Here is a 13,854-nt window from a genome sequence, read left to right on the forward strand (position 1 = left end):
TTTTTGTCTTTTTGAGACAGGGTCTCGCTATGCAGTTCAGGCTGGCCTTGAGCTCACTTTGTAGCTCAGGCTGGTCTTGAACTCATGACGATCCTCCTGCCTCAGCCTCCCAAGTGCTGGGATTACAGGAGTGCACCACCACACCCAGCTTCTGCCTGTTTTCTCTGATCCCCAGCCTCTTAGTCTCTCTAGTTCAGAGATTAGAGCGGTAATGGCAAAATTCTAAATCTTTTGAGACAAGATTTTGCTATGTTTTCTCAGGCTGACCTTGAACTCACTATGTAGCCCAGGCAGGCCTCGAACTCATGGCGATCCTCCTGCCTCAGCCTCCCAAGTGCTGGGACTACAGGCGTGTGCCAACTTTTATATTTTAATGATATAAACAGCCTGCTGCAGCATGCGTGCTATAGGTTCACCACCACTGGGCTAAGGTCTGACCCTCGGAATCACTGACTCTGCATGTCTGCCTCACTCCGAACCCCTGCCTAGGACTGTGGTTGGGGACTGTGGAGGAGGGGTTGACGTGGTGGCTGGGGTCTGAGGCCCCCATATCCCCCAAAGACAGGTATTCGTGAAGGGGTCCTCAGCTGGCCACATCTTCTATGAGTACCCAGAGTCTCGGTGATACTGTGGTAAGGTTCCTAGGGCCAGGCCCAGCAGTGGGTCAGGCACAGGGCAGGGAGATGTGTCTGGGGTCACCGTGTGGTCAGTGCATACACGCATGCGGGTGCGGCTCTTGGAGAGGGGAAGAGGCAGGGAGGCCTGTGGTTGATTGTTGGGCCAGAGCCTGAGTTCCCACCGTGGCTTGGCCTAATCTCTCTCCTGCTTGCTTTTTTGGGTGACCCAAGTTGGTTTCCCTCCTCTCTGGTCTTAGGGCCACTGAAGAGAGAGAGACCACAGTATGGGGGAGGCACCGGGCAAGAGCAGAATCCGTGGGGCCCATGTGCTCGTCCCAGCCCGCCATGCCCACAGGCTCCTCTGCCGTGCCTCAGTCAGCAGTAACTGGGCACGCAGTGCCCTGCTCTGCATGGTGATGTCATTTAACCACTCTGCACTACTACAGTCACCCCTCAGGCAGGCAATATTATTCTTACCCTCACCTTATTGCCAAGGGAACTGAGGCCCAGACGGAATGTAGGTGACTAGAACTATGAGGGCCCCACACTTTCCTCCCCTCTTCCAGGCACCAGGCCTCCTGCACTCTTCCCACCCCCGTGCCTTGAAACCTGCTCATAATTACTAGAAAGAATCTGAAAAGCTCACTTGCTGTCCAGTCCCGAGGTAGCCACAGCTTACTGGGTGGGTTGGGCAGCAAGTGTGGCTGGGCGCTGGAGAAAGGACAGAGTTCCGAGGGAGAGATTTCAGACACTTGTGTGCCCTGGTCCGTGAGGACCTGGCTGCTTACTCTAACTCAGCTCAGGACTGGCCAGAGAGGGTGATGGTTTGCAGATGGCCGAAATCAGATGTCAGGAGCAGTGGGCAAGCCATGGGCTCCCTCCCCAGCTTGCTTACCCCAGCAGGGGTCCATCCGGGGCTGGAGGGGAACTCACAGGACTGTGGATTTGCCCTGCAGCGGGCACCTCCTCTGCCCCTAAGGTGGGAGAGCTGTCACAGATGAGAAGCAGCTTTGGTCCTTGGCCTTTTTGCTGGCCTACTCCAGCCCAGCCTACCCTACCTGAGCCTGCCCACTCCAAGGGGAAGCCAGCAAGTCAGAGATGGAGGAAAGGAGACCCGCATGTCATTATAAGTGCTGAAAACACCTGCAGTAGCCAACCCCAAGCTGTGCCCGGCTGCCTTTTGAGGCCAGGCTGGGAGAAGTCCTGCTAGTCACTTGAAACTCAGCAAAAAGCCGGAGGCATTGAAAGGGTCATGTGCATAGAACAGCACTGAGACAGCTCAGGGGAACAAGGCAGCAGACCCAGCTCTCCAGTAAGGTAGCTGTGTCAGCTGGACCGACCACCTTCTTTAAGGGTGCCTAGTCCTTCATCTGTCTGGTGACCCAGTGAGTGAGATGGTCTCTCACCTCAGCCAGGTTAGCAGTCATGGTCTATGCTCACCCAGTTGGACACAGATGCCCTCATACTTCCTTTCACACACTGACACACTTGCAGCCAGGCCCTCTTCGTGCTGGGCCAAGGGTCCAGGAACCCTGTTTGATTCTCTCCCTGGATTCTGGGGCACCCAGTAGAGCTGGTTGGTCACTCCCTCCTCTCCTGGGCTCCACCCCCAGTTTCTGCCCAGCTCCCTGAGTCCACTCCTTGCCCATCACCTCTTGGCTCCTGGTCCCTGAGGCCCCCGGCTGAGCCTTCACTGTCTGGCTGCGGATGGCTAGAATCTCTGCCTAGCCCCCGGGCCTCTCCTGCCTGGTGTACCACATTTTCCTGCCGCGCCCCACGCTCTGCCATGGGAGCCAAGCCCTAGAGGGGGAGGGAGGCACAAAGGAAGCCCCAGGGCGGGAAGCAGGTGTAAAGCAGTGGGGACTCCTGTGGCCCAGGGCAGGAGGGGGGCAACTGGAGCTGTTCAACTTGAAGGGCTGAGCAGGTGGCCCTCTGCAGCTGTTTTTTTGACTCGGTAAAGCTGGTACAACACCAGGATGCCCCCTCCTCTGTGAAACAAAAGCAGCTCCTTGGAGCTTTTGCTGAGAAGCACTTCCCACTGCACTTCCTCTGCTATTCTGCAGGGGGGAAACGGCAAGATGGAGCTGGCTGGAGAAGTTGGGGACACACCAGGCACCTGTATCTGCAGCCCAAGTACATGGTGGTAAAATGTGGAAAGGCCTCCTGGGCTGATCTACTTCTCTTTCTCTTTTCCAGCACAAATTGAAGTGATCCCTTGCAAAATCTGTGGGGACAAGTCATCTGGGATCCACTACGGGGTTATCACCTGTGAGGGGTGCAAGGTGAGTTGTAGGAACATGTATGTGCGTGCACACGCGCGCGCACACACACTCAGACATATACAGACACACACGTGCGTGTCTTCTCTTCAGATTGGAAGACAAGGGGCTCGTGGTCTCCAGAGACGGCGAAGGAGCTGTCGGGATCATGAGAGTCCCTTGTCTTAAGCTGGGGAAGTGATTGCAGTACAAACTACAACGACACAAAGAAACAGAGGGGAGAAAACAGAGGGCGGGCTGGAGCATGTGGAAGAGCTAAGGCTGGCTCTTGTGGACAGAGCCAGCCCTGGCCAGGATAAGGGGTCTCAGACCCCCAAACCCCGGCCTTCCCCAGGGTTTCTTCCGCCGGAGCCAGCAGTGTAACGTGGCCTACTCCTGCACCCGGCAGCAGAACTGCCCTATCGACCGCACCAGTCGCAACCGATGCCAGCACTGCCGCCTGCAGAAATGCCTGGCCCTGGGCATGTCCCGAGATGGTGAGGCCAAGCAGGCAGCCCCCCAGTGCTCCCTGCAGTCTCCAGGGCTCAGCCTAAGCCTGCTGTGCCAGACAAGGGCTACCCTGCTTATATGCCCTTTGGAAGGCCATTCTGTGTTCCTTGACAGCTCTGTTTCTTCTCTTTGAGGGTCACTACCTCGAAGCTCTGTAGAGTCCTGAGGCTCGGCTGTGACAAGCCTTTTCCCAAGGACCCCCAACCCTCTCACCTCTTCTTCCTTGGGATGAATTCTTCTCCCACTGCCCCAGCTCCTATCAGTTCTACTTCTTCCCTTCCCGTTCCATCACCCTAGTTCAGCTCTCTCTCCCTCCCCGGTCTCCCCTTCCCATCCTAGGACTCAGATTGCCCAAGAAGTACCCAGCAGGCAGGGAAGTGTGGGGGCTGTGTTCTCCGCTCCTATTCACCCTCCTCACCCATCCCTCCTCGCAGGTCCCCCACAGAATGAGCTGGGGTGGGAGGAGGTAATGGGGAGCCAGAAGGAGCCTGTCAGCACTTTTCAGTGCTCAAAATAACAAAGCGAAAGGAAACATGCAGGGGTACAAGGGACAGGCGGGGCGAGGGGCTGTGCCCCCACACCTGGGAGGGGGCGGGGGGAGCAAAAGGCAGGAAAGAGAGAGCAGAAGAGGATGTTCAGAAGCAAGCCACGGAGCCTGGGTTGGGCTGTGGTGAGTATCTAGGTCACCAGGGAGCCTGCAGGCCTGACCACAGGGAGACCTGTGTTCTCAGCCCTTCTCTTCCTCCGGCCCTCCCAGGCAGGCGTGTTGACCCCGATACAGCCTGAGGCTCCCTGCCTGATGCCCCCAAGCCTCAATCTTCGGAGGTCAGAATCCCCAGCCTGGGCCATGGCTGGAATTCTACCACTATTCAAAGCTGGTTTGGAACTTAGATAGTGCTCAAGAGACAGAAATGGCAGGTCGGGCAAATTCTGAAGGGAACAAGCATGACGGGTGGGTGGAGTCTTGGGTCTAAATTCCCAAAACGTTGGGGAGGTGGTCCTGGGGCAAAGATAGAGAATCTGGACTTGGGGTTGGAGCGGCAGGTTCATCCTGCCTGTTGACCCTACTCTGAACCCTGTTCTGCCTCCTAAACTCCTGATCCCTGGACCTCCTTCAGCTGTCAAGTTTGGCCGCATGTCCAAGAAGCAGAGGGACAGCCTGCATGCAGAGGTGCAGAAGCAACTACAGCAGCAGCAACTGCAGCTGCAGCTGCATCGGGAACAAGTGGCAAAGACCCCTCCAGCAGGGGGCCACGGAGCGGACACCCTCACCTGCACCTTGGGGCTCTCTGATGGGCAGCTGCCCCTGGGTTCCTCACCTGACCTGCCTGAGGCCTCTGCCTGTCCCCCTGGCCTCCTGAGAGCCTCAGGCTCTGGGCTGTCATTTTCTCACACCTCAGCCAAAGCAGAGCTCAACGGAGTCCCCTATCACCCCGAGTACAGCCCCAAGCAGGGCAAGGCTGAGGGCACAGAGAGTGCCTGTAGCGCAGGCAGCCAGCCTACCCCTGGCAGATGTGGACTTCATTTTGAGGAAGCCAGGCATCCTGGGCTTGGAGATCCAGAACCGGGCCCAGACAACTACTGCAATCCCAGTTTCTGCAGCACCCCAGAGGCACCATATGCCTCCCTGACAGAGATTGGTGAGCAGCTGGGGAGGCGGTGAGGATGAGGGAGGGGGTCCCACTAGCACCCATGCTGACTAAATGTGTTCCCCAAGAGTGTGGAGACCCGGCCAAGGGGCTGTTGGAGGGGGCAGAGTAGTGGGGCAGGGGGCAAGGGGTCCTTGTAAGGGTTGGGGAAGGAGCTGCCTGAGACCGAGCAGTGCCTCCCCCTCTGGCCGCAGAGCACCTAGTGCAGAATGTCTGCAAGTCCTACCGAGAGACATGTCAGCTGCGGCTGGAGGACCTGCTACGGCAGCGCGCCAACCTCTTCTCCCGGGAGGAAGTGACCAGCTACCAGAGGAAGGTAAATCTGGAGACTGTGCCGCAGGGAGGGCCCCATCTCCACTGGGGAATCAGAGAGGACTGTCTGCACCTGCAGGGGGAGGGAGAGGGTGTATCCAATGGACACTGGCTCCCAAAAAGTGTGTGTACCTCTGTTAAGTATGCTTTGGCTTCTGTGTGTGTGTCTACAGCCTAACAGATGGGTGAAAACTTTTCCTTAGGCCTTGCCTATTAAGCTTTTCCCAGCCTCCAGCGTGTCTTGGTTTACTCTCTTGCTCCTCCATCAGTACCAACAATGATCAGAATCCCAGTGACTGCTGGTGAAACGCCTTTTCTCTGCCAGGCATTGTGCTGAATGCCATACGTAGGTCATTCTCAAGTCATTCAACAGTCAAGCTGTAAGGGTGACATTTACTCCTGTTTTTTAAAAAATTGGTGGAGAGGTAATGGGGATCAAACCCAGGCCCTCATGCATGTGAGGCAAATGCTCTGCCATGGAGCTATGTTCCCCAGCCCTTATTCTTCTTTTTCTCTTTTTTCTTTCAGTACTGGGGATTGAACCCAGGACCTTTGCAGTAAGCAACATCCCCAGACTCTTATTTTTAATTTTTTATTTCGAGATAAGATTTTACTAAGTTGCTCAGTTTCTCAGGCTAGGCTCAAACTTGCAGTCCTCCTGCTTCATCTTCCCAGTACGCTGGGTTCAGGAGTGATCACTATACCCGGCTCTTTGTCCCCGTTTTAGTAAACTGGGAAACTGAGTCAGCAGGTTTAATAGACATATTCAGGGTCACAAAGCTGTGAAGCCAAAGTGAAATCCAGGTCCACCAGGATCCAAGGCATGTGCTGTCCCTTGTTCACACTCCAACAATACCACCGCTTTGGAAGACACACATTTAGCATTTCCCTTGTGTCTCTCTAGGTTATTAAGACCTTGGCTATGTCCTTTTGCAGGGAGTGTAGGCAGCATGTCCTTTTTACAATGAGATCCAAATTGTTAGAGGGCCTAACTGTATCTCATACATTTTTCATTTCCCCACAACAGCTAGCACAGTGCCAGCAGCTGGTTGGTGCTCAGTAAATGAGATCATCATACAGGAATTGACCCCAGTGCATTTATGCTAAAAATGAGCTTTAAAAAACTTGTTGTGGTGCACCTCTGTAATTCCAGTTACTTGGGAGGCTGAGGTAGGAAGATAGCAAGTTCTAGGGCAGCCTGAGCAACTTAGCAAGAATTCACTTCAAAATACAATTAAAACTCAGGAGGCTGAGGCAGGAGAGTCACTGTGAGTTCAAGTCCAGCCTGAACTACATAGTGAAACCCTGTCTCAAAAAGACAAAAAAAGTAAATTAAAAGAGACAGGGGCGTAGCTCAGCACTCACTGGGTTCAATCCCCAGTACAAAAAAAAAAAAAATTGTGTTGGGCTAGGTGGGTGGCTCATTGGTAGAATGCTAACCTAGCATTCATGAGGCCCTGGGTTTAATCCTCAGCACTGCGTAAATAAAGAAATAAATAAGCCAATGTTGAGAATGTGAGGGTTTAGAACCTGCCCCTTGCAGCTATTTGGCGGGGCCCTCAGGGGCTTGGGAATATGGCAGGGTCCTACACAGAGCTACAGAGGGGCCCCTTCCCCTGCAGTCCATGTGGGAGATGTGGGAGCGCTGTGCCCACCACCTCACCGAGGCCATTCAGTACGTGGTGGAGTTTGCCAAGCGGCTTTCAGGCTTCATGGAGCTCTGCCAGAATGACCAGATCGTCCTACTAAAAGCAGGTGCCTGGGGCGGAGAGGGGATGGGTGCGGGGGCCAAGCCAAGCGCAGGGAGGTGGTGACAGTGAGTCAGAGGTTCCTGGCTTTGCTTGACAATGTCCACACATCTTTTACGCCCCCTCTACAGGAGCAATGGAAGTTGTGCTGGTCAGGATGTGCCGCGCCTACAATGCTGACAACCATACAGTCTTTTTTGAAGGCAAATATGGTGGCGTGGAGCTGTTCCAAGCCTTGGGTGAGGGCCAGGGGGAAACAAGAGAGATTCTGACACCAGCCCCTCGAAAAGCCTCACGACCCAAGGCGCCCTCTTTGCAGAGCTGAGTGTCCCTCTGCTCCAGACACCAGCGGACTTGCTGGCCTTGCTCACTCTTTTTTTCAGGGGTGGGGGTGGGGAGCGGTACAGGGAATCAAACTCAGGACCTTTCACTTTCCAGGCAGACACTGCGTGACTGAGCTAAATCCCAGGCCCGCTCATTCTTCTCATTTCCACTCTTCCAGGCTGCAGCGAGCTCATCAGCTCCATCTTTGACTTCTCCCACTCCCTAAGTGCCTTGCGCTTCTCTGAGGATGAGATCGCCCTCTACACAGCCCTGGTTCTCATCAACGCCAGTGAGTGTTGCCAGGCTTGGGGACAGGACTGTCAGGTGGCAGGGGCACAGCAAGACACTGCAGAGTTGAGGCTCTAGGATGTGGTTCAGTCTGGGAGAGTGCTTGACCCAGCAGAATGAGCTCCGCTCAATATTGCTGTAAAATAAAAGGAGTTAAAATGACAACTCAGAAGCATCTCCAAGCGGGGCAAGAGCAGCACAGAGTGGGGCTGTAGAGTGGGGAGGAGAGGGCCACTTCCCTGGTAGAGGCGAGTCTGACAGCCGTGTGTGTCAGCGATTCCTTGCTAACACGCTTTGGAACCACCTGAGGAGCCTTAAAAACTACTGCCGCTTGGATCCCCACTCCGGAGATTCTGGTGTAATTGATCAGTGCGCACCGGAATTTATAACAACCTCCAAGCCACATATGAGAATCCCTGCCCTGAGTGAACTCATTTTGAGGTGATTGGCATGCAGTGGCATCTCTGGCCTGGAGTGGGCTGGGCAGAGCCAGCTGAATCCAAGAAGGTGGGCCCACCTGCTACTGAGTTTGCAGATAAACAGAATCAGTCTTTGGGGCTCTGATCTGGAAATAAAGCCTTTAAAGTAGGGAATCAAGGCAAAACTGGCTTGGGTGTTGAAGTTAGCCTTAGGCTGCTGCAGAGGCCCAGCAAAGGCCTGAGGGGCTGGAGGAGGCCACTCCTACGTTCTTGTAGGAGTAGGGGGAGCTCTCTTCCAAGCCTTTCCCCACAACAGAATCCCAGTTCCTAGCATCAAATGGTTTATGTGAAATGGGAGGTTACCAGGGAGGAGGCAGCTTGGAGTTAGGAGATTAGAAGCTGCCATTCCTTTCATTTCTCCCCAATTTCCTTCAAGGACAGCTGGCTAAGCCCAAGCCTAAGAGGTTAACCACTATCACACGCACGCACACATGCACGCACTCAGCTGGGAAGGCCTCTTCAGCACAGGTCCTCAAAAAGATACAACCCTCTCCCCTTTTTCTTTTCTTTGTCGGAAATGAATGTCCATGTTCTTTCTCTTCTCACTCTGGTCCTGTCTCCTCCTCAGACCGGCCAGGGCTGCAGGAAAAAAGGAAAGTGGAACAGCTGCAGTACAGTCTGGAGCTGGCCTTTCATCATCATCTCTGCAAGACTCATCGCCAAGGCATCCTGGCAAAGGTGGGAGCCGCCCCTGGGGTAGGAGAGGCTAGGCCCCATGCCAGATCTGTGACATCAGGGCTTGTGACACTGGGACCGCGGGCTGCAGTTACAGAGGGTGCTGGAGGGCTGCAGATGTCAGAGAGGTGGCAGCAGCAGTGAGAACTGCGGGAATGAGCAGCTCCTTCCGTGAGCGTAGAGATGGAAAGTTAGAGAGCCTGGAATTGGAAGGCACCCCCAGAGAACAATTCGGTTTAATATAGCCAGCACTTAGCCAGCACCTGCCTGTACAAGGCACTGTGGAAAGATACTGAGACTCATTTTTGCCTCCACCAACCGATTTAATCTGGTACAAAGAGTCTTGTGTACTTTTTAATATAACCCTATATTAGAGTGTGATATGTGATATTATAATAGTATGGTTAGCAAAGTGCTTTCACTGTTACATACTCTGGTCCTCATGGCAACCCAGTCAATATAATAAATGGTAAAATTTCCCTGTTGTGCTGGGCATTAATGGTACGTGTCTGTAATTCTCAGTACTCTAGGAGGCTGAGTTAGGAGGATTAGAAATTCAAACTCAGCCTAGGAACTTAGTGTCTTAGCAAGACTCCATCTCAAAATAGAAATTTAAAAAGGTTGTAAAGGCCCTGGGTTCAGTCCTAGGTATCATAAAAAAAAAGTCCTTGTAGCAATAGGGAGACTTCTGTGACTTGTTTATGTGATTCATTAAGTGAAAAATGCAAATTTTAGTCCTAGTTCTCTTCCCACCATGACTCCATACACCCAATATGTTACTGTAAAAGATTTTGGAAAAATATTATGAGGGCATAGAATAGGGATTCAAAGTAATTTGAGGGTAAAAGAGATCATAAATGCTTCCTAGAGAAGATGCCATTTTAAACAAGGCCATGAAAGACATAAGGTTTTAACCAGCATTTGTGAGGAGACAGGGGTCTCAGGCTTAGGGAATGATACAAATAAAAAGGAGACAAAAAACTAGACGTGGTGCACACCTGTAATCCCAGCAGTCAGGAGATAGAGGCAAGAGGATCACCGTGAGCTTAAGGCCAGCCTGGGCTACCTAAGCAAGTGCAAAGCCAGCCTGCACTAAATATAAGACCCTGCCTGCCTAAAAAAAAAAAAAAAAAAAAGAAGGCTAAATAATGTAGATATGGGCAGGTGTGGTGATTTCTGCCTGAATCTCAGCACTCTGTAGGCTGAGGTTAGGAGGTTGCAATTTAAAGCAATTTAGTAAGACCTTGTCTGAAAACAAAAACTTTTTAAAAGGACTGGGAAGGTAGATCAATGCAAAGACCTTGACTTCAATCCCTAGTACCAATAATGATAGCAACAACAACAAAAATAATAATAGCAATAACAATAATGCACATATGGAGAATAGCTCATGGTACCTTTTGACTAAAGGGTGAGATCAGCAGCTGGGGTAGATTGATGAGGTAGAAGCAAGAGTCCAGTATGAAAATTAAGTCAGAGGGAAGTCAGGGAGGATTTTCAGTACCACATGAAAGAGTTATGCCTTTGTTTCTGGGCAATGCAGAGCCCTGAGGGCTGGAGGAATGATATAATCAGAGTGTTATTTGGTCAATTTACTTTGGAACCAGTATGAAGGAACCATTTATGTAATCAAAGGGCCCCTTGCTATGTGCCAGGCACAGGGCTAGTGTTCAGCATACAGAAATGACTTTAGAAAGAGAGAAATGACTTTAAACAGCCTCTGACTGAAAGAATTTGAACTTTAATCTAGATAGATTAGAAGAAGATAGTGTAACCCGGAGAGCTAATGTGGTTGGATCCACTTTTGAATCGCAATGCCTCCCCAGCTGTCACCCCTCAGCTACCAGCTCCATTTGATCCATTAGTGAGGCCTCCTGCCTGAACCACTGTTCCACCCTTGTCTGCCCGTTGCAGCCCCACAGCACCTGCTCAGCACCCACTACGGCCCGAGTAGGAAGGCAGTGCCATCACATCCTAGTCTGCTTCTCCACCCTCCTCTAGATCCCTATCATGCTGAGATGCACACCTACAGTCTGGCATCATGGCCAGGCAGACTGAGGAGATGACCCTGGGCTTCTTTTCTCACCTCACCCTCTGCTGCCCTGTTTTAGCTAATTTTTCTTGTTGCTGAGACAAAATACCCAGTACATACAGTTGAAGGAGGAAAGGTTTATTGTAGCTCACAGTTTGTAGAGGTTTCACTTCATAGTTGCTGATTCCAAGGCAGAGGGGCATCACAGAGGAGAAACAGTTCATGGTAGGCAGAAGGCAGCAGGCTGCAAGTGACCAGCATCGACCCTCCTTCTATCCCTTATATCTTATCCAGGCTACCCACCCTTAGGATGGGGAGCACTCACATCCAGAGTGAGGCACCGTTAATCCTACTCAGAACTATACCAAACCAATCAGTGGACTAATTTAGTAAGCACACACCTTTGACCCCAGCATCACACACTCTAGATCCACACAACATGCCCCCTTCGTCACTCATTCCAACCACCCCGGCCTCCTTGCTATCTCTTGAACACATCAAGCCCAGTTGCATCCCAGAGTGTTTGTGCCCGCTGGAAGGCTCTTCCCCTAGTTTTTTTGTTTTTTGGGTTTTTTTTTGGGGGGGTGTTTGTTTGTTTAGGGTTTTTTGTTTTTGTTTTTGTTTTTGTTTGGTCTTTTTGAGATAGGGCTTTGCTATGCAGTTCAGGCTGACCTTGAGTTTGTAGTGATCCTCTTGCTTCAGCCTCCTGATTACAGGCATGTGCCACCATGCCCTCCCCGTTTTTTTTTGTTTTGTTTTGTTTTTTTTCTGGTACCAGGAATTGAACTCATGACCTTGTGCTTGCCAGGCAGGCATTGTGCCACTGAGCTAAATCACCAGCCCGTCCCCCAGTTTTCTGAATGGCTTTCTCTGTCATTCAGAAGAGGTTGTCCCTAACCAGTTACTTCATATAATAAGCCCTGTATCCTTCACCCTGAATTAGTTTCCTGTAAAGAACTCATCCAATACACCATATGCAGTCGTGTGTTGCTTACTGATAGCTTCTTTGTGATGTGACCTCAGGGAGCATACTTACACAAGCTAAAACAGCTAACTATAATCTTATGAACGTTATTGATCATTTCTGGATGCACTGTTACATGGCACTTAACTGTATTTATTTTCTGGTTTCCTCATTAGAATATAAATTTAATAAAAGCAGAGATCTTATCTCATCACAGAGTCCATCACATTGCCCAGCCCAGATTCATACAGTTTCTCAACAAATATTTGTTGAATCAATGAACAAAGCTATTGCAATACACCAGACAAACTCAGTAAAGTAGTAGATGCAAAAGATAATGAATTCAAGAGTTATGAAGGGGTTACCGTGCCCTTGGCTTTCTTCTGTCACTTTCCTAGGAAACTAAGCTGGGGAAAGAGATAATAGGTGGAGAGAGGTGTTTGGTATTTTTTATTGTTGTTGTCTTTTTGAGACAGGGCCCCACTATGCAGTTCAGGCTGACCTTGAGCTCACTTTATAGCCCAGGCTGGTCTTGAACTCACAACGATCCTCCTGCCTCAGCCTCTTGAGTGCTGGGATTACAGGCGTGTGCCACCATGCCCAGTCTGCAGGAGATCAATTGTATTTTCACCCTTTCTCCAAGAAGGTGTCCCTGCCTATTTCCATATGGGTTTCTGTGCTTTTTTTTTTTTTCCTTTTGCAGCATTGGTTGATTGAACCCAGGGCCACATGAATGCTAAGCAAGAACTCTACCACTGAGCTACATGCCCACGCCTTTTTTCATTTCATTTTGAGACAGCATCTCACTAAATTGCCCAAGCTAGCCTAGAATTTGCAATTGTCCTTCCTCAACTCCTGATTTTCTGGGATTATGGGTGTACACCCTTGTGCCTGGCTTTTGGCCTGTGCTTTTTCCATTTCCCCTCTGGCTGAGGGCTGGCAGGTTTGGTTTACTGCTTGCTGTGTTAGGTAACTGCTCAGAAAGTCTGTTTAGTTCAAACAGTTACTGAGCATGTGCCATGTGCCAAGCACCATAATAGCTACAGAACACAGAGAGGCAGACAGGTAGACTTTGCCTAAGGAGCTTACATGTAGCCTGGGAAAATATAAACTGGATCTTTTTCCTACAGTGTAGTGAGTGTTATGCAGAGGGAAGCCCAAAGAAAGGGCCTGTAATCCATCAAGGGATATGGACTTAGGGAAATATTCCCAGGGGAAGTGACACTTGGAGTAGGAATTAGCCAAGCAAGAGAGAGTTAGAGCTGGGCGTGGTGACGCTCGCCTGTAGTCCCAGCACTCTGGAGGCTGAGGCAGGAGGATCGTTGTGAGTTTGAGACCAGCCTGGACTACAAAATGAGCTCAAGGCCAGCCTGAACTGTGTAGTGAGACCCTGTCTCAAAAAGACAAAATAAATAATCAATAAAAAAAGAAAGAAAAGAGAGAAAGGCCTTTGAGAGGATGGGAACAACATGAACAAAGACAAAGGGCCTGTGAGCCAGGTTTGTTTCTGGAGTAGCAGGAACACACAGGGGTGGCGGGGGGAGTTCACCCAGAACACGTTCACCTATGCCATGTCACCTGTCACTTAACAGCTTCCTGGACACATACATACTTCTACCAGGGGGCTCGGGGATCCCAAAGTGCCAAGTATATAGGGAGAAAGCAAGGAGGGTTAACCCAGGCCAGGAAGGGCCCTAGAGAGAGCTCTGAAGTACTGACCTTCTTTTCGCATTAACCCACCGCCAGCTGCCACCCAAAGGGAAGCTGCGGAGCCTGTGCAGCCAGCATGTGGAAAAGCTGCAGGTCTTCCAGCACCTCCACCCCATCGTGGTCCAAGCCGCTTTCCCACCGCTCTACAAGGAACTCTTCAGCACTGAAATCGAGTCCCCCGAGGGGCTGTCCAAGTGACCTGGAGGAGGGGTGCTTTTTCTCTCTCTTCAGCATGCTGGCCACCTTCCAGGACCCAGCTCCACCCTCAGCCCGTGCTCATCCCTTCCC

General features: G+C 51.3%; 1 protein-coding gene across 1 annotated transcript in view; it reads left to right on the forward strand.

Moving 5' to 3' along the window:
* Rorc (RAR-related orphan receptor C) overlaps nt 1-13,854 on the forward strand; it is a gene marked incomplete at its 5' end in the record, with an annotated part of 26,132 nt that extends 12,278 nt beyond the window's left edge. The window contains 9 exon segments of the mRNA XM_005414548.2: nt 2,814-2,899; nt 3,231-3,372; nt 4,504-5,025; nt 5,229-5,350; nt 6,969-7,101; nt 7,226-7,333; nt 7,597-7,707; nt 8,754-8,863; nt 13,603-13,854. Coding sequence (XP_005414605.2) covers nt 2,814-2,899; nt 3,231-3,372; nt 4,504-5,025; nt 5,229-5,350; nt 6,969-7,101; nt 7,226-7,333; nt 7,597-7,707; nt 8,754-8,863; nt 13,603-13,764 — 1,496 coding nt within the window.

Source organism: Chinchilla lanigera, unplaced genomic scaffold (assembly GCF_000276665.1).
Source record: "Chinchilla lanigera isolate Chin_1 unplaced genomic scaffold, ChiLan1.0 scaffold00188, whole genome shotgun sequence".
Lineage (NCBI taxonomy): Eukaryota > Metazoa > Chordata > Mammalia > Rodentia > Chinchillidae > Chinchilla > Chinchilla lanigera.